At 41.2% G+C, this 27,519-nt stretch overlaps 1 protein-coding gene across 4 annotated transcripts in view; it reads right to left on the bottom strand.

Moving 5' to 3' along the window:
- HERC2 (HECT and RLD domain containing E3 ubiquitin protein ligase 2) overlaps positions 1-27,519 on the bottom strand; it is a 206,635-nt gene that overhangs the window by 97,773 nt on the left and 81,343 nt on the right. For 3 of the 4 annotated variants that reach the window (XM_060179237.1, XM_060179240.1, XM_060179239.1), the window contains 15 exons: positions 25,803-25,936; positions 24,161-24,334; positions 23,932-24,068; positions 23,685-23,836; positions 22,600-22,791; positions 17,072-17,259; positions 14,453-14,645; positions 12,724-12,906; positions 9,396-9,577; positions 8,716-8,863; positions 8,445-8,641; positions 7,693-7,923; positions 7,115-7,253; positions 5,145-5,288; positions 2,343-2,485 (listed from right to left, as the gene is read on the bottom strand). In XM_060179237.1, the coding sequence (XP_060035220.1) occupies positions 2,343-2,485; positions 5,145-5,288; positions 7,115-7,253; positions 7,693-7,923; positions 8,445-8,641; positions 8,716-8,863; positions 9,396-9,577; positions 12,724-12,906; positions 14,453-14,645; positions 17,072-17,259; positions 22,600-22,791; positions 23,685-23,836; positions 23,932-24,068; positions 24,161-24,334; positions 25,803-25,936 (2,537 nt within the window). The remainder of the gene's footprint in view (positions 1-2,342; positions 2,486-5,144; positions 5,289-7,114; positions 7,254-7,692; positions 7,924-8,444; positions 8,642-8,715; positions 8,864-9,395; positions 9,578-12,723; positions 12,907-14,452; positions 14,646-17,071; positions 17,260-22,599; positions 22,792-23,684; positions 23,837-23,931; positions 24,069-24,160; positions 24,335-25,802; positions 25,937-27,519) is intronic. The other variant, XM_060179238.1, reaches the window with a different exon arrangement.

Raw genomic sequence — 27,519 nt, 5'->3', positions numbered from 1 at the left:
CAGGCTGGAGGTATGGATCGACGTGTCAATGTCCAAGTCCAGTGGAGAAGCAATTACAGAAGCCAGACCTTCCACCTTCTGCACCCCATAAAGAATGTTGGTCTATACTCCCAGCGTGGCAAACAATAGGGAACTTTCCAATGAAGGGGATGTGATACAGAACTCTGGTGGTGGTAACTATATGAAATTGCTGATCATTATTACATCACTAATAAAAAATTTGTGTGTGTGTGTGATGACAGCTGAATTCTATCACAATCAATGGAGACAAAATAGTAAATGATCTCTCTTGGTTGCAACAGGAGGGTTTTCTTTCTTTCCTTCTAAGTCTTGCCACTTAACACTCAGCAGTGGGTACCTCCTTGAAGATTCTGGAGTTCTCTCTACCCAGCAGCCTCGTGAATAACTCTATGTTCCTTTTAATCTCTACAGAGGACTAGAAACAAAATGTGCCTTCCTTTACCCTCAGGTCTTATTTCAGAGGCATCAGGTTGAACAAGCAGTTGGTGGTCAGGTCAGTCAAGAAAGCATTACACACCTGCCACCCTCCTCAGTCCCAGACTTCGCTACCCATATCTTCAGTCTCATTCTGGGACAGGTGTGAGCCCCTTTCTCCACCCAAAGTATCATAGACCTCACTTAGATCCCTGATCCCCCATGGTCTTGGTTTCTGACAATTTCTATTGGGGTGCTAGGGTGCTTAACTGCCTGCCAAACTGAGCGCTCGTGTGTGTGTGTGTGTGTGTGTGTGTGTGTGTGTGTGTGTGTGTGTGTGTGTGTGTGTACACACTAGCTTTTCATCTTCTTTTTCTTTTTTCTTTTTTTTTTCATTTACCAGAGGCCAGCTCTGTTCTAGCTTATGGTGGTGCTGGGGATTGAACCTGGGAATTTGGAGCCTCAGGCATGAAAGTCTCTTTGTATAACCATTATGCTATCTATCACCGCCCATGTACTAGCTCTATGCCATCAATGAGTGGCCTACCTGGGCCAGCTTTCTTATTATTTTAGAGAAAGGACAGGGACAGAAAGGAAGAGACAGGCACAGAGCTGAGATACTATAGCACTGTACCACTATTCATGGAACTCCCCTGCCATGGTACTCCTATGTGGCCAGAAATTGTACCCAGGGCCTCATGAATGGTAAGGTGTGTGTGTTCCACCATGTAAGTTATCTCCTAGTTCAGTTTTTGTGTTTTCTTCTGCATATTTTATATAGTATGTATCAAGAAGAATTTTTAAATTTTATTTTATTTAATTAATTTTATTTTATTTTACCAGAGCAATGCTCAGCTCTGGCTTATGGTGGTGTTAGAAATTAAACTGAACCTGAAACCTCAGAAGCTCAGGCATGAAAGACCTTTTGCACAACCATTATACTATCTCCCCAGCCCATCAAGAAAGATCTTTTTATAATACCTAATCCTCCAGGAGAGTTCCTATCAATGTTAGATCTGTTTATATTTCTCTTCTATGGGAATATACTCACAGGCCTGAGTGTTAGCATGGCCCACCAGGCTCTGCTAAACAACCAGAACTAAAGGCCTAGAAGTAACACAGAGTATACATGAAAACTCTGAATGAAATAAAGAGCAAATGCCACTTTTCTAGTCCTTGTGGGGAGTCCTTTAATAACAGTACTTCCTGTAAAAAAGACCTTTGATGTGACAATTTATTTGTTTATATTTTATTAGAAAGGACAGAGAGAAATTGAGAGGAGGAGATAAAGTGGGAGAGAGAAAAAGAGGCACTTGCAGACCTGCTTCACCACTTGTGAAGCTTCTCTCCTATAGATGGAGAGCAGGGACTAAAACCCAAGTCTTTGTGGACAGTAACATGAGTAACATGCACTGAATGGAGTGTGCCACTACCTAACACCCTAATGTGAGCATTTAACCTATGCTGAATTAGTTAATCTGCTCAAATAATTCACAAAAACCTGACATAAGATTAAGCCCCAACCCCTTCATTTTCTTACTAGTAGCATAATGCTCTATAACTAGGCATATTAACAGCCTACCTAGTCCTAAGAATTATTTTAGTATGTCACTTAAAATTCATAATGTAACCTTAAAGAAACTTTTTTTAAAAAATTTTATTATATTTATTTTATTTATTGGATAGAGACAGCCAGAAATCTACAGAGAAGGGAGTGATACAGAGGAAGAGACAGAGAGACACCTGCAACTTTGCTTCACCACTTGCAAAGCTTTCCTCCTGCAGGTGGGGACCAGGAGCTCGAAACAACTACAAATGTGAGGGAGAAAATGAAAAACCACATCTAGAACAAAGTTTTGTTAACAATTTAGTGTAATGGATTACAATGGCTAAACTGAAGACTGTACCTCAAGCTCCTGCTTGTCAAATATGGCCTTCACGGGAGATGGCTGGGTAGCTGAGGTCAGTAATTGCTGCAACAGGATCATTGGGGGCTGCGGTCCTTCAGGAGACATGTCCCCAAGGTCAGGGGATGAAGCTGCTGCATCATCTGATTTTAAAATACACACAAAGTTGCACTTTTAACCACAAGAATCTCTTTACTATTCAAGATGGAACAGTGAGAAAGCTTCATATAATTAACTTCTACCTCATCAAGCATTGGACAATTCAAATGTTCATAGCTCAAATATCAGACACTCAACACCAAAGCATTTTCTACTCCATTTGTCTCTTTAAAAAGACAGCAAAAGAATGGTCTGGGAGGTGGTACAATGAATAAAGCACTGGACTCTGAGACATGAGGTCCAGAGTTCAACACCTGGCAGCCCATGTACCAGAGTAATGGTTGGTTCTTTCTCTCTCTCCTGCTATCTCTCATTAATAAATAAATAAAGTCTTTAAGAAAGAAAGAAAAAAGGAAAAGAGAGAGAAATAAAGGGGAAAAAAGGGAAATCAACAAAAGCTATCTCCCAGGTTTCAATCCTTGGTCTAATATTATACCTTCTCTTTCTTGGTCCAATCATTGTTTCAGTAACATTTCTATGAGTACTCTTGTTTTTGTTTTTTTTTTTTGCGTGTGTGTGTGTGTGTGTGTGTGTGTGTGTGTGTGTGTTTTTCCTCTAGACATGGACTTCTGCTACCCCTTGTTCATTCAAATTCAAAATACATCAAGTAGTCCTGTTTGTCCCAAACCCACTGATACTCTTGGTCTCAAATCCACAGCACGGCACTACATTTGGGATTGTGGGCTGAGTGACCACTTCAACTAACTTTCTAGGGAAATCTCAGCCTACCAGTCATATGGTCTATCACAGCTATTCAACTTCACCAGTAACCAGCAGGTGTTGCTATGTTCTCATGAAACTTTATAATAACAAGTAGTTGTGGTATTATGCCAAGTCCAATTCAAGGCAGCACCATTTGTAGTCCAAAGAATAGATGGTGACCCTGATTCATCTCTGCCATAGGTACTCATCCTAGTTAATGAAGAGCAACCAATCACTTCCCTGGGCTCTTGTCTCTCCATCGTCTATGATTCTGGGCTACTCTCAAATTCCCTACCACCTTTTATACTGAATGAATCTACAATTTCCATCAATTGATCTTGTACTCAGAGGTATTACAATTAAATTCAAAACAACCTCTGCTCTAGTCAATTAATAAACAAAACACTCAGTATTCCACTGGACCTTTTTATTTTTGTCAGTGGTAGTCCTAACAGTCCTTGCTACAACTCAAGTTTAATGTATCACCAAGCTTTCCTTTTTTCTAGGAAAGGAGTCTAAAAATCTACACAATCACTGAGCCTAGTGGACCCTTCTCTCTCTTTTTCATGCCTTTCCTAAGGAATACAGCTTGACCAAAAGCAGCCCTTCTTCTCTTACATTCTTCTGCTTTAACAATCCAAGACATCACTAAGTGAATTTATCCCTGACAATCAATCTTCTTGGAAAGGGCTCCTGCCACAGTCTTGCTAGTCAGCTTCTAAATTTCACAGTGGTATGCAAGGCATTCTATAACATGATTTCAGCTGACTGCCCCAGCTTTGCTGCCACCTTCAAGGACAGCAGAGTGGAACTCTTCTAACATTCTTCCAAGGCTCACTGCCTGCAACCATGCTCCCACTGCCTTTTCCACTAGGTTTCTACACCTGGCTTCAGCACACCCTCAATTCAACAGATCCAGATGATTAAGGATGAAAATAAAAAATCTGTGCTGTAAAAGTAATTAAAGATACCTACTAATGTTCTCTATTAGCATAAGCAAATAGTAAACACAAGACTTATTCATATCTATCGGGCTCAGGCAAAAATTGGTAAAAGTCATGGGCCCCTTGGAATATACCTAAAATATACCTACTAGCTTTTTCCAAAATGGAGATCCCAAATCTATAGTCTTACCTTTAGATTCTTGATTATTAAGCAGTATATTCTGCTTTATATCTTAATGCTTTTTTAGCCACCAAGTTGCAGATGCTACCATGATATCAACCTGACTTTCCTGACCTCACCAATATGCACTGGAACCCCACCTCTCCAGACCCCTGCCCCACTAGGGAAAGAGACAGGCTAGGAACATGGATCAATCTGCCAACACTCATGTTCAGCAGAGAAGCAACTACAGAAGCAAGACCTTCCACCTTATGTATCCCATAATGATCCTGAGTCCATACTCTCAGAGGGATAAAGAATAGGAAAGCTACCAATTGGAGGAGATGGGACTCGGAACTCTGGTGGTGGGAATTGTGTGGAACTGTACCCTTCTTAGCTTATGGGCTTGTAGATCATTATTAAATCAATTAAAAAAAATACAATACAACAAGTAGAGGGGGAATAGTCATAGAACTTTGGTGCTAGGTATTGTATGGAATTATACTACTGTAATCTTTTAATCTTGTAAACCATTATCAAATTGCTAATAAAAGTAACAAAAAATCTCACTGCATAAAACAACAACAACAATACAATGGGCTCTGATGTCCTACAGGTTTCATTTTACAATGTGAGGCCTGACCACACAATTTCCCTCCCCTGACCAAAGCTACTCAAGTTATGTCAGATAAGTCAACAACAACGGTATTCAGAGTTCACTGATTCCTGGCCAGGGAGTACATTTTCCTTATACATTTACAACATTCTGGCTTTCATGAACCGTCAGTACCCACTGCCTGTCTTACAGATCTCTTAAGACTGGTTTTAAAATCGTACCTGTATGAGCAGTTGTGGCCTCCTGAACTGCAGGCTGGGACAAGATCTGCCGGAGCTGGTCCTGATGAGAAAGCAATGCACGGCCTGCCTTCAGAATGTACAGCTTCAACTGTTGGCACCTTAGCAGGTCCAGGTCCACTTGTCCTGTAGGAGAAAAGTACTCAGCAAGAACATCACCCTGCTCAGGCCATGGCTGCAAGTAGTATTACCCGCATTCCACCTGGTGGGGATTCAATGACCACACCAAATAAGAGGCTTATTTCTCCCAGTATTATGATTGACACTTCCAGGAATTGTCAGATTGTCAACCTGCTTCCTAGGTCTTTTCCTTTCCCAGCATACATGCTCAAGCCTTAGTGGCCTGAGGTGAAGATTAAAGGGTATACCACGGTTAGAACCATGTTAGCTAGTATAAACATAAATCAACTTTTTCCCAAGTAATTAATTTTTTCCCTCCAGAGTCATCACTGGGGTTTGTACTAGCACTATGAATCCACTGCTCCTGGTGGCTTTTTTTTTTTTCTTTTTCATTTTATTGGACAGAACAGAAAGAAACTGAGAGGTGAGTGATAGAGAGGGAGAGACAGAGAGACATCTGAAGATCTGCTTCACCACTTGTGAAGTGTACCCCTGCAGGTGGGGAGCCAGGAGCTCAACCTGGATCCTTGTGCATGTTTTGTGCTTAGTACCATGTGCAATTAACCAGGTATGCCACCACCCGGCTGGCTAAAATTTCAGCCAGAGACCTAGGTTGTAAACAAAATACTTTTCACTTTTTCCTGGCTAGATTCCTCTAAGACACACTTTTCTAATTCATCAAAATAAAGGTAAATCCTAGTGTCTTTTTTTTTTTTTTTTAATTAAAAGACTACAGTGATACCTATATCCAACCACAGAACAGACAGTGGCACCTTGGAGATGTGGGATGGAAGAAGCACAGGTGTCTCTTGAGCATTAAGCCTATTGAGTACATAAGTTAATTCACTGATACAGGAAACACTGGCTAAGGAACAGGTTAACTAAAGTCTAGACATGCTGTGGTCTGCACACAAGTGGCTCCCTAGTTAGACATGCAAACTGGGGATTCAGAGTTTAAATCATAAAATCAAATCACCATCATCAATACAGCAGCAATAACCACAGGTACGAAGAGATAGGTAAGCAAACTCAGGAAGACTGGGCAGATAGAATTGAAAATTATGGGTGAAACTACAAGCATTCCCAAGGTGCAAAAATAATCAGGGCAAAGAACATGCAAGGGGTAATGAAGAAACTAATGCAGACTCCCAGACCAGAAGAAGGAAACATTAAAGTTAAGGGTGGCCTTGATCTTTGTCCATCATCCAGAAAGACAAAGTGAGGTGGATCTAAACACAAAGGTTTCACTGGGTCAGTGTCAAGGCCAAGAACAATGTTCCTCAAGAGTAACAGCAGAACCAAAGATTCAACAGGCAGAAGAGAACAGACTGCTCCTTATAAAGCTTACTCAGAATAAACACAGGCACTAGGATGCAGCAGGGGTCTGAGCAATAATCACACCGCAGCCTCATTCTTTGTATTGTACTTTTTTTTATCACTGTGTGCTCACCAAAACTATTCACCTGAAGCAAAAAACTTCAGTAGCATAAGGAACGTGCACTTAAAAATGGCAACCATGGGGAGTCAGGCAGTAGCGCAGCTGGCTAAGCACAGGTGGAACAAAGCGCAAGGACCAGCGTAAGGATCCCAGTTTGAGCCTCCGGCTCCCCACCTGCAGGGGAGTCGATTCACAGGCGGTGAAGCAGGTCTGCAGGTGTCTATCTTTCTCTCCCCCTCTCTGTCTTTCCCTCCTGTCTCCATTTCTCTCTGTCTTATCCAACAACAACGACGTCAATAATAACTACAACAATAAAACAACAAAAGGGCAACCATGGTCCAAACACTAAAATGTGCAGATTATGGCTATTTATCTAAATACGCAATACACTCACCTGTAAAGCCCTGCTTAAGTGATTTCTTGATTTTGTGCTTTTCCAATTTGCTTCCAGCAAGGTTCACCAACTGAGCCCAAACAGAAAGCATGGGCTCAGTGAAGGGCAGGTTGGTGACACTAAATGCCACAGCAGGAAGCTAAAGGGAAGGCACAGAGACTTTCAAAATGTCACAAATGAGACAATAGAAATATTCTAAAAGTTAACATAACCATGGGCTCTGATTCTGAAAGTACCATAAATATAGCCATAAACAATTTTATATCCAAGACTAATAATTTGAAAATATGGCACTAAAGGCAAGGTAGAGACTGCTATGCACAGTAAATGTAACCTAAATTAATTTTTTTTCTTTGCCAAGTGTCAATAATACTTCATCACCGTGCTGGTTATCCTCTTCACAGGTATTTTTTTTATAAATGTCAAATTTTCTCTACTAAGTCCTTCCGAAAGTCAGCTTCCTAGAAGGCAAGTGTAAACTACAAAATCAAGTTCTTCTCAGCATTGATGTCAAAACCGTTCCATTTTAAAACCTACTGACTTTATTACCAAGGAATCAAACATTTAAGTTCACCTACTGGCTTCAGATGATTTAATGGGCAAACTCGACAAGTGCGCATGTCTGAAAATTGCACAGTGATTTTGCCCTTTGGGGTGATGCGAGTCACAGTGCCTTCCCCAAACTCGTCGTGCATGACTTGGCCCCCGAGTCGCAGCCGTCCATCGATGCCCCCAATCACAGCCAGCACTGCCATGAGGCCCCCAACCTCAGGATTCTCATGCTCCGGAAAGTAGTCCTCTAACTGGGCCTAGCATAGACAGACAGTCAGTTTGAAAGAGTAAGCCCAGATGCTAACCATTTCTCAATATTTATGTAACCCGAAGTTCTTATTATTTTTATTTTTTTATTGCCACTAGGGTTGTCACTGGGGCTCAGTGACTACAAGTCCACCACTTCAGGAGCCAATTATTTATTCATTTATTTTTGATAAGAAAAAAATGAGAGGAGTGGGGAAGATAGAGAAGGAAAGAGAGACACCTGCAGCACTGCTTCAAGTATGTGAAGCTTCCACCCTGCAGGCGAGGACCAGAAGCTTGAACCCAGATTGGTGCACATAGTAACAGGTGTGTTCAACCAGGTGTGCCATTGCTTTGCACCCCCAAATTTATTCTTATCAGTTTCATCAATAAGTATTTCCAGTAAGAAAAAAAAATTTTTTGAAATGTGTCTTTGAACAGAAGGTTGTACATTTTTGAAAGATTGTTTTAAAATCACATCAGTTTTCCATCGAGAACAGCTATAGAGCAGATCTGAACACAGGGCACCTACCCCCTCCAAGGGTTTTCCTGAGCAGCTGAGGGAGACCGAGTGCAGTTGGGAGTTGATGTATTTGTTTATAAGTCCGTTCCACTGTCCAAGGGAGTGTAGTGTGCGGAGCAGCGCCACTACCTCCTCCGCCAGAGTGCTGCTGTGAGTAGCCGTCAGAGAAGCCTGTGGGCGGGCCCTTCGCCTCCTCAGGGTGGATTCTGAGAAGAAGAGTGATTCTAGATGGGGTCCTGCTCACACATGCAGAAGTCAAGGAAGGAGGAGAATCACCTACCTCTGAGAAAGGGAATGTCAGAAGAGCATGTGGTGAGCAAGCTGCCCAGGAACCCAAACAGCTTTTCCACCAGGCCCTTCATGTCTCGTGCCCTTTCTGTCTTGTCCCAAGATGGAAGCACAGCTTGTAGTAAGTGGACAGCTAGGATCTAATAAAAGGAAATTGAAAGTAGCATGAAAAAAGAGAGAGAGAAACACATTATCTGATGGCCTAAAAGATAACCTGTTTTTGTGTTCTCTTTAATTTCTGTTTCTATGTCAGAGTTATACTATTCATTATTTCACAATCAAATAATCTTCAGGTTGATGTAAATTACCAGGGTTTTTTTAAAGCTATATTACAGATGCTTATATTAACTTAATTAAAAAATAATTCCTTTTAATTCTCAAGAGAATTAGATTACAACTCCTGTGAAGCAGAGTCCAGCTGGTAGAATTTATCACTTCAGAGAAAAACAAGTAGGCTTATTAAGCAAATTACCCAATTTAAAGCAATCAAGCACCTTGATCTTTCGCCTCTAGAAAATCTACTTGCAAGTTAGTTTAGTTGTTTTCTAAATCGATTATGGAATAAAGGCACTTAGGGCAATAGGAGTGTCCAGTCTTGATGTCACTTTCTATGGGGTTGCTACAGTCCCTGAATATACCCAGAATGAGAAACTGCAGGGCAAGCACAGTTACCTGACGCTGCAGAGAGGCAGCAGTAAATGGGGCGTGTCCCTCCACAACCTTCATGAGTAGGGCGATCCACTGCGGGGAACTGAGGGCGGCGCACATGTGAGGCGTGAGCGCGATGCTGCGCACGAATCCCAGCGTGCACCAGCTCCGGTGCTGCTCCCGGCACACCAGCCTACTGGGGGATGCTACCAGAGCAAACAGACCTGCTTGGCACTGAACTTCCAGGATGGAAATACTCAAGAACAATCTCTACATTACATGGACCTACTGTGCTACCTTGAGTAATAAGCTACTTTGTAAACTACATTACACTGGCTCCAAGTGAGAGAAAAGGGAAAAACCTTTCAGTTGAATTTAGCTCACGGAACACTACATACGTCCACGGTCTCTAAGATACATGTAACAGGCGCTGGGGAAAAGACATAATTATGGCTATGCAAAAGACTTTCATGCCTGAGGCTCTGAGGTCCCCGATTCAATCTCCAGCACCACCATAGATGTGGTATGAAACTATATACATTGTAATCTTACAATCTTGTAACAAACTATTAATAACAAATGCAAAATAAAAAATATAAAATCTCCAATGCTACCATAAACCCAGGGCTAAGCACTGCTCTGATCTTGGTCTCTTTTTCTCTGTATTATCTCTCATTTAAAAAAAATTAAAAAAATATATATATATATATGACTCAAGCTATTTAAGGAATTTCATCTCACTGCTTCTAGGCAACAGGAAAGCAATTTACAATTTCAATAGACTATTTTATATTATATAAAAACTATTATATATATTTTAATATCATATGTTTTAAATATCCTCCCCAGGATGCTGGGAAATGGTATGTCTGATTAAGTCAACATTATTACAAGGTGCTAGGACCTGGGCTTGAGCCAGAATGTCTGTCTGTCTGTCTGTCTGTCTCTCTTCCCCTCTCCCCACCTAACACAACACAAACTGAAACCCAAAAGCCCATACATGCACAAACTTAACCATATCCTCAACCTACTCTTATACTTTATTCACATAACTTTGATGGGTTGAATTGTAGCTCCTTCAACCCCAAAGTCTATGTTTACTCAGAATCTCAGAATAAATAAAATCTTTGCCAATATAATTAAGGTAAGCATTATAACAGATTAGGGTAAATGCTATATCCAGTGGGGCAGAAAATTCTTGTAGGGCTGAAAAGAACTGAGACATAACAGGGAAACAACCATGTAAAGGTGGTAGAGATTGAAGTGATATGTCCACAAATCAAGGAAGGCTGGAGGCTCCACAAGTCACGTGAGGCAATAAAGAACACTCTTGGGAGTCGGGCGGTAGCGCAGTGGGTTAAGCACATGTGGCACAAAGCGCAAGGACGGATGTAAGAATCTCAGTTCGAGCCCCCAGCTCGCCACCTGCAGGGGAGTTGCTTCACAGGCGGTGATGGTCTGCAGGTGTCTTTCTCTCCCCCCTCTGTCTTCCCCTCCTCTCTCCATTTCTCTCTGTCCTATCCAACAATGACAACAATAACAACAATAATAACTACAATAATAAAACAACAAGGGCAACAAAAGGGAATAAATAAATATACATAAAAAAAAAAACCACTCTCCATACTAGCTCCATAATGAGCTCAGTTCTGCTCTCTTGAATTTGGTTTCTGGTCTCCAATAAATACTTTTGAGAGTATAAAGTTGTTTTATATAGCTATCTGATCTATCTTAATTCTATAGTTTCACTACTGCAAGTCAACTTTTTCAGAGAAGAAGTGAGACAGAAATAGAGGGAGAACTAGGGAAAGACAGTAACAGGCTCAAGTATGGATCAACCTGCCAACACCCATGTCCAGCAGAAAAGCAATTACAGAAGCCAGACTTTTCACCTTCTGTACCCCCTAATGACCCTGGGTCCATGGTCCCAGAGGGATAAAGAATAGGAAAGCCTCCAATGGAGGGGATGGGATGCAGAACTCTAGTGGTGGGAATTTGTGTGGAATTGTACCTCTCTTATCCAACAAACTTATTGATCATTATTAAATCAATTAAAAAAAAAAAAGGAAAAGAAGAAACATGGAGGAAGGAGGGGCAAGGTGGTGGTGCATCTGGTTAAGCACTCACATAGTAGTTTACAAGGACCCAGGTTCAACCCCCTGATCCCCACCTGCAGGGGAAAAGCTCCACGAGTGATGAAGCCGGGCTACAAGTACTTCTGTCTCTCTCCTCTCAATTTCTCTCTGTCTCTATTCAATAATAAGTAAATTAAAATATTTTTTAAAAGAAGGAAAGAAAAAAAAAAGGATGGAAGAAAAGAAAGGAAAAGACAACCACAGCACCAAGGCTTCCTTCAGTATAGCACAGGCCAGGCTCAAACTTGGGTTATATGCATGACAAAACAGCCACAGGATCCAGGTAAGCTATCTTGGTCAGCCCAAGTTTGTGTTAAGTTACTGTTGGGGGTTGAACTGTGTCCCTTACAAATTTCCATACTGAAACCTTAATTCCTAGCACCTCAGAATATGACCTATATTTGGAAATGGAATGTACAGCATATTCCAAATAGCAGTGCTACATTCAATTTCACTTTTTTCTCTTTCTTTCTTTTTCTTTTTACTATCTTTATATACTGGATACAGACAGCCAGAAATTGAGAGGGTAGGGGATACAGAGAGGGAAAGAGACAGAAAAACAACTGCAACACCGCTTCACTACTCACAAAGCTTTCCCCCTCCAGGTGGGGACTGGATGCTTGAACCCAGGTCCTTGCACATTGTAACATGTGTGTTCAACCCGGTGTGCCACCTCCCAGACCCAAATTTCACTTTTTAATAACAATGACAAGGAATAATACTTCTGCTCAAGAGGAATGTCTTGAACTTGATATTATGGAACCCAGTTGCTCAAAATTAAAGTTCCTAAGAACCTACAGAGGACATTAAACGAGAATTTGGTTTAGATGAGGACAAACTAGAGTAGGATAGGTTTTCCTCCAACTGGTGTCCTTATAAAATGGGGAAATTTAGAGACAAGGACACACAGGAAGAGCACCATGTGAAGATGAAAAGTGATGGTTAGTAAGCCAAGGAAAGCTAAAGATACCCAGGAAACCACTCCCCAGCAGTGAGGGGGAGGGGGGAAAATCCTCCCTCACAGTCTCCAGAAAGCACCAACCTTGCCCACACCTTCAATCTGGACATCAAGCCTCTAGGATTACAAGAAAATTAGTTGCTTAGCCCACTCAGGTAGTGGTACTCTGACAAGGATGGCAGTCTTTAGGCACATATCACCCCCCCCCCAAATTGACAATCACAATGTAAACCCTGGGAAGCCATAATTTATGACATACATGTCTTGTCTGTTGTCCCACTTTCCACTAACATTCGAAGCAGTCCACACAGAGTCTTGGTGGCTTCACTCTGCATGATTTCAGCGTGAACTCCAGCAGAGAGACAAAGAGTCTGCAGTAGATTAATAGTGCTGGTGAGCATCATTGCTGTGGGGTGAATGTTCCGTTCAATTTGTTCAGCTTCTAAAAGAATGGGCAAAATAAGTAAACCATACTCTCAAATGGAACTGAAGCTCTCCCTGTCACCAGGATTTTCTCTGGGGTTTCGCATCTATCTGATTCCACTGCTCCAGGTGGAATTCTCTTTTTTTTTTTTTTTTTAATACAGAGGTTGAGAGACAGAGATAAAGAGATATGGTAAACTATCTTCTGGTCCCTCAATCAAGTAATTTAATTAATGAATTTAGTATCACATTCTTCTTTTTACTATGGAAAAGGAAGCAGACTCTTCAGAGCTGGAATTAAGAATGCCATAAATACTGGCTCTAATGATCTCTGCCCTCGCTTCCCTCAAAGAAAGAAAATCTTTTTAGATGGCGGTCAAAATTTATTTAGATATTCTCAGACTACAGCTCAAAACCTCTGAAAGAATTTCAACGACTCGACCCACAGAAATCCAGTGTACTGAATGTCAAAGCTGGCAACTAACGAGTCAACTACACCTTGGCTGTGGAAAAAGCACCTGCTTCTGAGAGAATAAGAGGCTGGCGTGGCCAGGCTTCAGGCTTTTGGAAGTAGATGGGTCGCTGTTCTGCCATATGATTAGCACTGGTCATGCCCTCTGGATAGAGAGCTAGGAGGAAGAAGGACACTGCCTACTCAGACTCAGTCCTAACAAAATGAGCACTAACTGTATAGACTTCCCTTCCATTCTTCCAGAGAACGGTTGCATTGGTGGCTCAGTGGTAGAATTCTCACCTGCCATTCTTCCAGAGAGTCCAATCAAGGTAGACACATGTGCTACATCTGTGGGGTTAAGACCCCACATGTGACACAAAAGAGTATAACACTTCTAGCTCAGTCACTCACTCAGCTGTCTTCTAATAATTGATACAAGATCCTGACTGTATTGCATATACACATGGCACCTAAGTCAGAGTCAGGAGTGCCTCCTGGATGCTTAAACACACCAAAATCTTTTAATCTAAAAACTTGCATGAAGCCCTCCTCTCAAAACCTTGGATTTCCTTAGACAGAATTTAACTAAACAAGTTCACCATAAAGTCTCACTTCTGCTGTTGTTACGGCGATAGAGTACTGACTAACTCCACAGTGTGTGCAGCACTTCTGCACCACTAACTAGCCCCTATCTGCAGAAAGTTGAGTAAAGGACACAGAAGATAGGTGAAAGAAAGATGATGTGTTTGCATTCTGGCGATGCCTGTTCCTCCAGGAATAGGTCTGCTACCTCAAGACTAGAGATGAGCACACAGCTGCCTGTGCTGCCTCAGCCTGCCTCTGTCTGAGGTTACAACAGTCCAGTCCACACAGGTTTCAGGATCCCAGAGCCAAGCTACATCCCTACATCAGAATCACCTGAGAGTATTCAAATCATACCTTCAAGAGCAAATTCAAAATTTCAAGTGCATTATCTGTAGCTGAGTTCTGACACAGTTCTCACACTCACAGATAAAAAAGCATGGCCAGTCAGTTTAGGGACTCAGCATACTAGGCCACGAAGGATTCAACAGCCTCTACCCCCAGACTAAGGAATCCCTAAAACACCCACCAGAGTCATCCTCTGTGTCTGAGTCGTCTGCTGAGGGCTGCGTGGAGGCAGGTAGCTCTGCCAATTTGAGGTCATACTTTCCCTCTTTTCCCATCCTGTAGGAGTTGGTGCTGCCTGTGTCCCATTGGACCCGGATCCACCCATCCTCTCCCAGTTCACCAATCACACGACCAAGGCCAGGAGGTGGTCCATCCTAGGGAAGCCAAAATAGTAATCAATTAAAAACACATCTGCCAATCCTGTCACACAGATGTCACCTATAAGGGTGACTGAGTCAAATGAACTTCGTGGACCATAATGGCTTCAAACCCACAAACCCACTAGAACATGCACAGCTTATATCTTAACCATACATTAAATAACAGGAAATAGTTTGCTCACTCTTACCAAAGAGGTAAGAAGGGAAGGCCACTCTCAATCAGTGTTCTAAGCAAATGAAGAGACATGGCTCACCAGTCTCAACCTCAGTCCCTCAGAGCCTTTACAACACTGGAACACTGAGCAATCTACACCATCTCCATTTCTAGAGCAGAGAGTGGAACTCAGCTTTCACTGCCACAAATGAGTACTGGTTTTTAAGATCCTGCTATCTGTACTGGGACATTTCCGTTTTTAAATGATTCTAACAAGATGTGAGCTGAGTGCCACTTGTGGGTTGTGAAGATTCCTCAAAACACTAAAAAAAAAAAAAAAAAAGAAAAAAGAAAAAAAAGAAAGTACTATATGATCCAGCAATTCTTCTCCTAGACATTTTATCTAAAGAACACAAAGATGTGACCCAAGTGGTGGTGCATCTGGTCAAATGCATATGTCACAATATGCAAAGACCTTAGTCCATGCCTTTGGTCTCCACCTGAAAAAGGGAACATTGTAAGTGGTGAAGCGGTGCTATACATCTCTCCCTCACCCTCTGTCTCAACTTGCCCTTTTACTTTCTGTCTCTATCCAAAATAAATAAAGGAAAATAATATTTTAAAAAGAACACAAAGATATTCACCCAAAGATATCCACCCACATCTATAGTCACTGTAGCAATGCTTACAACAGTTAGATTTGGAAGCAACCAAAGTGTCCAAAGCAGATGAACAGTTAGGAAGCTATACTATATCTACACAATAGAATGCTATTCACCAGTAAGAAAAAATGAAATTGTCTATTTTGGTAGAACTTGGATGAAATGTGAAGGAGTCATATTAAATTAACTAAGTCAGAAAGACAAAGTCAAATACCAGAGGATCTCACTTACAGGCAGGACTTGAGAAGCAAATAATGGGAAAAGACATGGGGAAAACTTTAATTAGATTCAAGGACTCTAAATGGATGGGGGGAGAGGTAAGCCAGTGTCCTGTGAGGGAACAAGTCAGTGGAGGGTGTGATGTGCTGATACCATGGGAAGATATGAAACTGTACACCTGTGACAATAAAAATCTTGGGGGCTGGGTGGTAGCACAGCGGGTTAAGTGCATGTGGTACAAAGCACAAGGATCGGTGTAAGGATCCCCAGATCCCCACCAGCAGGGGAGTCACTTCACAGGTGGTGAAGTAGGTCTTCAGGTATCTATCTTTCTCTCCCCCTCTGTCTTCCCCTCCTCTCTCCTATTCTCTCTGTCCTATCTAACAGTGAATGACATCAACAACAACAATAATAACCCCAAAAGGCTACAACAAGAACAACAAAAGGGGGGGGAGGCCTCCAGGGACAGTGGATTCATGGTGTAGGCACAGAGCCCCAGAAATAACCCTAGAGGCAAAAATATATATATATATCTTATAAATCGACACTCCACTCTGCCAAAGTGATTTTTTTTAAGTGAGGCAGACAAAACCTACACAAAAATGCTATCACACCACAGGAACATGACTGCTGTCCTCAGTTAGAGATTATGAACACCAAGTAGAGGTGAGGAGTGGTGTGCTATTAAGAGAAAACAGAAAGGTGGTCACAGCCCAACTGGCACCACCATAATTGTGTGCAGGGCTGCATGGGTTGGGGCAGTCTCTAGGCACTGAGCCATCAGGTCTTTTTGCCCTGGAGTTACCACAACATTATTATTCAGATAAGGTCATTGCTCTTCAGCTCACTCTCATTTCTTGTTCTGAACTAAACAATGAATTGAACTACATGATAGGTTTCTCCTTGACTACTTCACTCAACTTAATGCATGTCCCAGGCTGCTATTATTTGCTCTTTATTTATTTTTTAATTAATTAATGTATTTATTCCCTTTTGTTAACCTTGCTGTTTTATTGTTGTAGTTATTATTGATGTCGTTGTTGTTGGATAGGACAGAGAGAAATATAAAGAGAAAGGGGAGAGAGAGAGGGGGAGAGAAAGACAGACACCTGCAGACCTACTTCACCGCTTGTGAAGCAACTCCCCTGCAGGTGAGGAGCCGGGGGCTCAAACCAGGATCCTTATGCCGGTTCTTGTACTTTGAGCCTCCTGCGCTTAACCTACTGCACTACCGCCCATATTTGCTCTTTAGTTTGACTCTCCTCATCTGCTGAGGAATCTACCTCTGAAGTTATGGTAGCTACTTATTCCCCTACCCGATGACCAGCATGCAAGTCAGGATGTGCATATGGTGACTAATGTGCAGCTAAATCAAATTTCAGTACCTGATCACCCCACTTCCAATCAACACCTCTCATGACCCGGGTTCCAATCTTCATCATGGCAGCCAGTTCTGGTCCTGAAACTGGAAGCTGTACCGGAGTGGTTTCCTTCCTTGTCTCTTCCAACACAGTTGCAGAAGAACCTATGGCAGCAGCATTCAAGTCCTCTTCAATGTTGTCACTACTAGGGCCTAGCAGAGCATCAAAATTAGCAGCAGAGTCAATAAGTAGCTATGGTTACCTAATCTTAACAGGTATTTCACTTAACAAGTTAAGAAATGATGACAGTAACTTTAAAGAATTCATTGTATCGGGAGTCTGGCGGTAGCACAGCGGGTTAAGCGCAGGTGGCGCTAAGCACAAGGACCAGTGTAAGGATCCTGGTTTGAGCCCCCGGCTCCCCACCTGCAGGGGAATCGCTTCACAAGCGGTGAAACAGGACTGCAGGTGTCCATCTTTCTCTCCCCTTCTTTGTCTTCCCCTCCTCTCTCCATTTCTCTCTGTGCTATCCAACAACAACGAGATCAACAACAACTACAACAATAAAAACAACAAGGGCAACAAAAGGGAATAAAAAAAAAAAAGAATTCATTGTATCGTGTATTTCTATCAATATAGTAAAAAAGCAACATTTAGAATTGAGTGCCCCCACACCTACGGACATCTAATCTTTGACAAAGGTGCCCAGACTATTAAATGGGGAATAGTAGAGTCTCTTCAACAAGTGGTGTTAGAAAAAATGGGTTGAAACATGCAGAAGAATAAAACTGAACCACTATATTTCATCAAATACAAAAGTAAATTCCAAGTGGATCAATGACTTCGATGTTAGACCAGAAACTATCAGATACTTAGAGGAAAACATTAGCAGAACTCTTTTCCACATAAATTTTAGAGACATCTTCAATGAAACGAATCCAATTACAAAGAAGACTAAGGCAAGTATAAACCTATGTGTTGGTATGTTTCTAAATTCTGCTTCTAAGACCCCTTCTGTTGCATTTCTTGCCACTGTAGTCTATTCACATAATCATTGTTTTCATTGGTTTAATCCCCACTGGTTCACGCGCTTTTGCTTCTCCCCACCCCCACCCTAGGTACTTCCTGTTAAAGACACTTCCACCTCAGGAGATAGGACAGAATTGTGATTAGAGATTAAGTTGTTGAACTACATCTCTGCTCGTGAATAAAGACTGAACTGCGTTTCCAGCTCAGCCATGAGTCCCTGGTCTTCTATCTCCCGCCCGAGAAGCTAACCCGGCATAATGGCGCGCACCTATGGGACTACATCAAATTAAAAACCTTCTGCACAGCAAAAGAAAACCACTACCCAAATCAAGAGACCCCTCACAGAATGGGAGAAGATCTTTACATACCATACATCAGACAAGAGACTAATAATAAAAATATATAAAGAGCTTGCCAAACTGTACCACAAGAAAAAAAATGACCCCATCCAAAAATGGGGAGAGGACATGGACAGAATATACACCACAGAAGAGATCCAAAAGGCTGAGAAATACATGAAAAAATGCTCCAAGTCTTTGAATGTCAGAGAAATGCAAATAAAGACAACAATGAAATACCACTTCACTCCTGTGAGAATGTCATACATCAGAAAAGGTAGCAGCAACAAATGCTGGAGAGGTTGTGGGATCAAAGGAAGCCTCCTGCACTGCTGGTGGGAATGTCAATTGGTCCACCCTCTGTGGAGAACAGTCTGGAGAAGTTACAGAAGGCTAGAAATGGACCTACCCTATTATCCTGCAATTCCTCTCCTGGGGATATATCCTAAGGAACCCAACACACGTTCCAAAAAGATTTGTATATACTTATGTTCATAGCAACACAATTTGTAATAGCCAAAACCTGGAAGCAACCCAGGTGTCCAACAACAGATGAGTGGCTGAGCAAGATGTGACTTCACCGTTTTCAGCTGATCTTGGATGGAGCTTGAAAAATTCATGTTAACTGGGTGGGGGTATAGCATAATGGTTATGCAAAGAGACTTTCAAGCCTGAGGCTCTCATGTCCCAGGTTCAATCAACCACACCACCATACGCCAGAGCTGAGCAGTACTCTGGTTAAAAAAAAAAAAAATCATGTTAAGTGAAATAAGTCAGAAACAGAAGGATGAATATGGGATGATCTCACACTTTCAGGCAGAAGTTGAAAAACAAGATCAGAAGAGAAAACACAAGTAACCTGAACTGCAGTTGGTGTATTGCACCAAAGTAAAAGACTCTGGGGTAGGTCATGGGGAGAATACAGGTCCTGGAAAAGGATGACAGTGGACCTAGTAGAGGTTGTACTGCTATGTGGAAAACTAAGAAATGTTATGCATATACAAACTATCGTATTTATTGTTGAATGTAAAACATTAATTCCCCAATGAAGAAATTAAAAAAAAATAAAAAGATTCTGCACAGCAAAAGAAGTCACTACCCAAAGAGAGCCCTTAAAAAAAAAAAAAAAGAATTAAGAGTAAATGATAAGCTATATAAATATGGTAAGATATGCTGATTCAGGTACTTGCCACAAAGTTTTATACTTTTATTAACTGGTTTATAACATGCATATGCTACAGTACACAAGAACCCAGGTTCAAGCCACCAGTCCCACCTGGAGGGGGAAGCTTTGCAAGTGAAGCAGGGCTGCAGGTGTCTCTCTGTCTCTCTCCCTATCTCTCCCTACCCTCTTGATTTCTGGCTGTCTCTATTCAATAAATAAACATTTGGGGGGGAGTGATATTAGATTGGATGAGGTTTTTCTAATTTCTGTATTGCTATAAATTTCATATTTAGCATAATATTCACATGCACATTATTCAAGTGTCCCGTATTTTCTTTTCCTTTCTTTTGAGAGAGATGGTGGAGATAAGAGGGAGAAAGTAGCCTGCAGACCTGCTTTGCTACTTCTGAAGTGTTCCCCCTGAAGGTGGGGAGTCAGGGGCTTGAACCTGGATCTTTGTGTAGGTCCTTGTACTATGTGCACTTCTTTTTCTTTTTACTATTTTAATTATGTATTTATTTATTAGAGAGGGAGAGAGAAATTGAGAGGAAGGGGGAGAGAGAGAGGAAGAGAGACAGAGAGACACCTGCAACCCTGCTTCATCCATGAAGCTATCCCCCCTATAGGTGGGGACCAGGGTTTTGAATCCGGGTCCTTGCACGCTGTAATATGTGCATTTAAGCAGGTGCGCCTTAACTGGGTACGCCACTGCCTGGCCCCTATATTTTAATTTCTCTTTATCACCAGGTATTTTTACTTCTCTACACTGACCCCACAGTTGTTCAGCATGTCACTTAATTTTCAACCATTTGTGGTTTTTCAAGCTTTGCTCCTTGTTTAGTTTGTAATATCCTCTCACTGTGGTATAGGAAGATGCTTGATAATGATTTCACTCTTGTTAAATATAAAGACTTGCATTATGTTCCAACATAGGTCCTTTGAAAATGCTCCACAAAGAGCAAGAATGTAAGTTTTACTACTTTTGTATATTTATATGTGTATCCATATCTATACTATATCTAATCTAGTATTTCCCAGCTGATTTTCTAACCAGATAATCTTTCCTCTCATGTCATTTGGGCCACCTATAATTACTGTGCTGCTGTGATCTTCTCCCTTCAGGTTTGCTAACATTCTCTTTATTTTGGTGCTCCTAGGTTCAGTGCATTAATTGTTGATGCTTTCCTGATTACTAACTCATTTATCATCATATCAATCTCATAGAAACTTCTCCATTTTCCAGAATCCCTCAGCTTCCCTGGACAGAAGAAGCCTTTGTTTTTCACAATACAAGACTTTCTCTTTTTTTTTTTTTTCAGTCTGCCTCTCTCTGCCTACCCTCCCTTCCCCTTCCCTCTTCTCTTTCAGTGAGGCTCATCTCTCAAGAAGAGATCACTGAGGATGGGGTGTTCAATGTGGAACATAGTTCCTCACCACTCAAGGTAAGTTCAAAACTTTATATTTCCCTCTCTTCTGTGATTCATTGCACTAGGGGTGAATTTCTAGGTGAGATTACATCAGTGCCTCTCCTACCCAAGTCAATGTGTTGGGTGAGTCTAAGAGTGAGGATGAGCCATTAAGGTAGTAGTGGCTTCTTCTTTGGAAACTCTATCAATAGCTGTATGTCGGGGCCGGGTGGTGGCACATCTGGTTGAGCGCACATATTACAATGCAAGGACCCAGGTTTGAGCCCCCGGTCCCCACCTGCAGGGGGAAAGCTTCATGAGTGGTGAAGCAGGGTGGCAGGTGTCTCTATGTCTCTCTCCGTCTTTATCACCCCCTCTTGATTTCTGGCTGTCTCTATCCAATAAATAAAGATAATAAAAAAAAAATTTTTTTTAAATAGCTGTATGTCTGTGGAAGGAGAACACAAGTACTTTCTATGCCTCCCATTCCCTATCTTCAAAATATATAATTTTTATAATAGAAAAATAGCACCGGAAGCCAGGTTATGGCATACCTGGTTGAGTGCACACATTATCAAGCACAAGTATGCAGGTTCAGGCCTCTGCTTCCCACCTTCATAGGGGATATTTCATAAGCAGTGAAGCAGGTTTGTAAGTGTCTATCTTTCTCTCTCCCTCTCTATCTCCCAACCCAATTTCTCTCTAAACTATCAAATTAAAATAAAATAAAATGAAAAAAAAATGGTCACTGAGCCCCAGTGAAAACCCTAGTGGAAATTAAAAAGAAAGAGGAAAGAAAATAAAATAGGAAAGGGGAAGGGGACAGAAGGGAGGGAAGGGGAGGGGAGGACCACTGGGCTACGGAAACAGCATAATGGTTATGCAAAAGGTTTTCATGCCTGAAACTCCCAAGACTGAAGATTCAATCCCTAGCAACACCATACAAAGCTGAATAGTGCTCTGGTCTAGCTCTCTGGCACATCTTCCTCTCCATATCTCTCTCATTAAAAATTATATATATTTTCCTCCAGGGTTATTATTGGGGCTTGGTGCTGGCACTACAAACTCACTGCTCCTGGCGGTCAATTATTCCACTCCCCCCCTTTTGTTGCCCATGTTTTTTATCATTGTTGCTATTATTGTTGTTGTTATTGCTGTCGTTGTTGTTGGATCGGACAGAAAGAAATGGAGAGAGGAGGAGAAGACAGAGAGGGGGAGAGAAAGATAGACACCTGCAGATCTGCTTCACCACCTGTGAAGCGACTCCCCTGCAGGTGGGGAGCCGGGGACTCGAACGGGATTCTTAAGGCGGTCCTTGTGCTTCATGCCACGTGTGCTTAAACCACTGTGCCACCACCAACTCCCACACTTATTTTTTTACTGGATAGGACAAAGAAAAATTAAGAGAGGAGGGAGAGATAGAGAGTTTACTGGTTTAATCCCTATTGAGCCCTAATGTTAAACATAGCAGAATGGATTCTAGCTTCTCCCTACTTCCCCCTTCCTGATGAGAGAGTTTCTCATATGTAATAAATATCTTACACACACACACACAAAAAAAAAAATTCAAACCTGTGACATTCTCATTATGGGTTTAAGGTGGTGCCAACCTACCAATCAGCCGAAGTGCAGTCTGCGTGAGGGCAAGCATGCCAGAGTTGAGCAGAAGGTTCAGGTTGTTTGCTCCATGCTGCAAAGTGAGCATGCTGAGCATCACGAGGAGAAAACGAGCCTGGGGAGTGGTCCCAAGACTAGGTCCTGACGAGTTTTCATTCGTGATGGTTTGCAGGGGAACAGGCTGGATACCTAAAAACCATTGGAACTCATGTAAATGTCATGTGTGTGGATAAAAAAAACATGCATAGTGCAGAAAGGATTAGCGACACTTTTAAAATTCTCTTTTCCCCTACAGGCTGTCCTTAAAGTGTGAACACTGGGCAACTCTGTGTTGCTCCACAATAATCCTACCACTCCAAGTTCAATTATCTCCATCTGCCAATAAAACTCATTATAGGGGCTGGGTGGTGGCGCACCTGGTTGAACACACTTGTTACAATGCCTAAGGACCCAAGGTCGAACTCCCGGTCCCCACCTGCAGGGGGAGAGCTTTGCGAGTGGTGAAGTAGAGCTGCAGTTGTCTCTCTCTCTCTCCCTCTCTACCTTCCCCATCCCACTTGATAAAAATGATAAATTCTTAAAAACTCGTGATACTATTAAATTGTGTTATTAAGTTATATTATTAAATCATGTTATCAGCTCTCGCGATTCCACTCACTAGTGAAACCATCTGGTAGTTGTTTCTTCTCTTACTCATTTAATTTCAAATATACCAAACAGATTTCATTTCTCTCCTACAAAACCATCTTTGCATTTCTATGCAGATGCTCAAAGAATCCTGGAAGTAAGTATTTTAATATAGGATATACACTTTAGATTGTAAGGCATAAGTTATACAGGTAAAAATGTTAAATGCAAAGGTTTTATGCTACTTCAGTATCATATTTTCTGATAAATTTTACAACTTTTATTTGGAATGTGAGAAAGCTAAAAGCAAATTAGATTGCAATTCTAACATATAAAACTACTAAAGCTTTTTCTACAGCAAAAAATCAATATTAATAATAGTCAAATTCTGAAATAATGTTCATGAATCACTGACATTACTCAAACAATTAGATCTTTTTTAAAAAAAAACTTACCAAGCTCCTTAAACTTGGCATTTGCATCAATCAAAATGTTTCGAATATTCTGAACAGCCCAAGCATACAGCTTGCCAAAAGTTACTTCCAACAGCATACGATTAAAAGGTGGGATCAAATCAACATCCTTTAAACAATCAGTAAGGGGTTCCCTTCCAAACAAAGACAAAGAATTTTACTTTCAACAGAATAATGATTCACTGCTACAGTTGCCCTTAATTAAGAAAAAAAGGCTATAAATCTTTACCCTATGTCAATCCCCTCAGGAATGAGTCTTTGCCATCCACAGAACATAGCATATTGTACAGACGGAAGTAAGAAATTCTTGGTTGCCAGCTTTAAAATTGTATCTATTCCTTCCAGGCGAACCTCTGCTCTCTCCAACTGTAAAATATCAGTGTACCCAGTTAAGTGCTGGGTCTATTAAACTACTATAAAATGTAGTAAAGAAGAAAATGTTCTTGGCAATTTTTTACCTGCTTCAGTAGGCACTTTCTCATTTTTTCTACATCCACTGGCTCTTCTTTCAGTGCGAATTCAGCAACTGTACTAAGGAGCGCAGACTGAGGGTAGAGACCCTGAACATTCTGCTTCAACCACTTGTATTTGTGAACACCTGCAACTGTGCTCAGCAATGGCTGCCATTTATCCTGACAAAGGAAAATATGTTTACTATGCATTGGTATAAGCATGTATTAAAAACACCTACTCAGAGGGCTGGGCGGTAGCGCACTGGGTTAAGCATAGTGCAAAGCACAAGGACAGGCACAAAGGTCCTGCTTGGATCCCCAGCTCCCCACCTGCAGGGGGGTCACTTCACAAGCGGTGAAGCAGGTCTGCAGATATCAATCTTTCTCTCCCCCTGTCTTCCCCTCCTCTCTCAATTTCTCTGTCCTATCCAACAACAACAGCAACACCAACAGCAACACCAACAGCAATAACAATAACAACAATGGAAAAAAAGATGGCCACTAGAAACAGCGGATTCGTAGTGCAGGCACCAAGCCCCAGCAGTACTACTGAAGGGAAGGGGGGGGGAACCCTACTCAAATGAAATATAAATGACTGCCACAAAGCTTAAACTGAAGAAATCATGTAAATTCAGTAACTAGTACCTGGGGGGGGGGGGGGAAAGAACATCTATCATAAATGTTCTTATAAATGAATTTATAGTTTTTATACATTGTACTTTAGAATGGGCTAAATTAACACATAAACTTAAATAGTTGCACATGTTAACAGCATTAAGAACCCAGACTAGGGGCCAGGTGGTGGTGCACCTCGTTGAGTGCACACAGTATAGTACACAAAGATCCAGGTTTAAGCCCCTGGTCCTCACCTGCAGGAGGAAAGCCTCATGAGTGGTGAAACAGGGCTGCAGGTGACTCTCACTCTCTCCCTCTGTACCTCCCCCTTTCCCTCAAGAAACGAGAATAATTTCTGAAGCAAAAGTTACCATCAGTGGAAAAAGGAATGACGATATAATGTACTACTAAAAGTAAATGGAATCAATCTAAACAGGACTCATGAAGTCAACATTCTTCAGCATCAAAGAAGCTATCAAAATGATAGTAACAATCCATTATACTACTATAGAAGTTCAAGAAGAAAAATGACAGACATAGGGTCTGGTGGGGGCTCACCTTGCTGAGTGCATATACTTCAACGCACACAAGGACCCAGGTTCAAGTCCCCAGACCCCACATGCAGGAGGAAAGCTTCACAAGTGATGCAACAGTGCTGCAGATGTCCTTGTCTCTCTCTCTCCCACTCTATCTCTCCCTTTCACTTAATTTCTGGCTGTCTCTATCCAATAAATATAGGTAATTAATTTTTTTTTTATTTGAACTAATTAGGGGGCCAGGCAGTGACACAAATTTGTAGTGAAGGCACTGAGCCCCAACAATAACCCTGGCAATAATAATAATATTAATAGGAAGAAGGAGGAGGAGGAAGAGGAGAGAAGAAGAAAAAGAAGAAGAAGAAGAAGAAGGAGAAGAAGAAGAAGAGGAAGAAGAACTAATATAAAAAGGAAAGAAAATGTCACTCTTTGTGTATTCCTTTGCTATATACCATGTTTCTACTTGTTCAATTATGGAATCATGGAAAATACTTTACCTTAGGTGATTTAATTGTAATGGGTCTTTTGTCCACATTGATAGGACTATGGGACAAAATGCAGGCTTCTTCTAAATCACTTTCTTCATTTCCAATTTTTTCTTCATCATCAGTTGATTCTGGTTTCTTAGGAACTATATTTTAAAAAGCCATTATAAAAATTATATATTTAAACATGATTTTAAACTAAGAAATATCTAATTCATTTAATTCAAAGAAACACTTTAAACATTGTTACCAACTGAAATGTTCAAATTGCCAAGATAAAAACCATTATGAAAATTTTCATATGTCTAGTAATAAAAAAGAAAAGAAAGATACAGGGAGAATGCTGTGACAGGGAGGGGCTCTAAAGGTGGAGGAGCCAGGACTCTGCAGATGGTGGATATTTTAGTTCTCATTGCAAAAAAAAAAAAAGAAAAGGGAGCAGACTTAATGCATACTGTAATTCAAACTGTGTAATTTTCATTTGTTAGACATTTTATTTTATTTTTTTATAAGACAAAACCCAGTATTGGCTCATGGACAGACTAGAGCAAGCAATAAGTTTACATTTGGCCAGACTTGCCTATTCTGGTCAGGTACAGTGGTTTTCTGTAGCCAGTGTGCAACTGGGCTCCTTTTACTATAAGCTAGTCTTCTGAATGTAAATATCTGCCATATTTGCATGTGCTGACATAGTGCTGTTTCCCTGATTTTGATCCCGTTCAAGGTTTTCAGTCTAATTTCTGGGAATCAGACAAGTTATATGGTGTAAAGTCTTGCTCAGAAACAATCAATTCAGGATGGTTTCTAAATTCAGTTAATCTTGACATAGTCATTCATAATCCTCATCAAAAACTTGATAATTTGGGGGTCGGGCAGTGGCAAATATAGTATGAAGCACAAGGGTCCATGCAAGGATCCTGGTTCAAGCCCCCAGCTCTTCACCTGCAGGGGGTCGTTTTACAAGCAGTGAAGCAGGTGTCTATCTTTCTCTCTCCGTCTCTATCTTCCCTCCCCCTTTCACCGTCTCTCTGTCCTAGTCAATAAAATGGAAAAAATGGCCACCAGCAGTAGTGGATTCATAGTGCTGGAGGCAAAAAAAAAAAAAAAAAAAGTGCACAAGGACCTACAATAACGCTGGAGGCAAAAAAGAAAAAAAAAAAGAAAAACTTGATAATTTATATGAATAACCTAGCCTTTATATGAATAAAACAGTAATAATTCACAGGAATATAATCATAATTTCTGTAAGACTTGCATACAATGACAGTGATTAAACTTCAAAATATTTTCTGAATATTTATGCAAAGGTTCATTTTTTAAAATTAGTATTTTTTCTGTAGCCTCACAACAGTTCCTTTGGGAAACTATCAGCAATTCCTGTGACAATTTTAACAGTTCTTTTATAGCAACTCTACCTGTGCCAAACAAAGTTAGATTTATAAGAAAGTCAAGAGAAACAGCACAATAAAATACTTCCATATATCTTATTACCCAGAGACCCCAAAGTTGCATCAGTATCTGATGTACTGAGAAATAGGCAGGATGGAGACAGGTGGTGGTGAACTTGGTTAAATGCTCACATTACAGTGCACAAGGACCTGGCTCAAGTCCCTGGTCCCCACGTGCTGGGGGAAAGAATTTTAGTGATAAAGCAGGGCAGCAGGTGTCTCTCTGCCTCTTTCTCTATCTTACCCTCCCCTCTCAATTTCTCTCTGTCTCCATATAATAA

Source organism: Erinaceus europaeus, chromosome 20 (genome assembly GCF_950295315.1).
Source record: "Erinaceus europaeus chromosome 20, mEriEur2.1, whole genome shotgun sequence".
In the NCBI taxonomy this organism is placed as follows: Eukaryota; Metazoa; Chordata; class Mammalia; order Eulipotyphla; family Erinaceidae; genus Erinaceus; species Erinaceus europaeus.
This window is presented reverse-complemented; position numbering and strand designations above follow the sequence as displayed.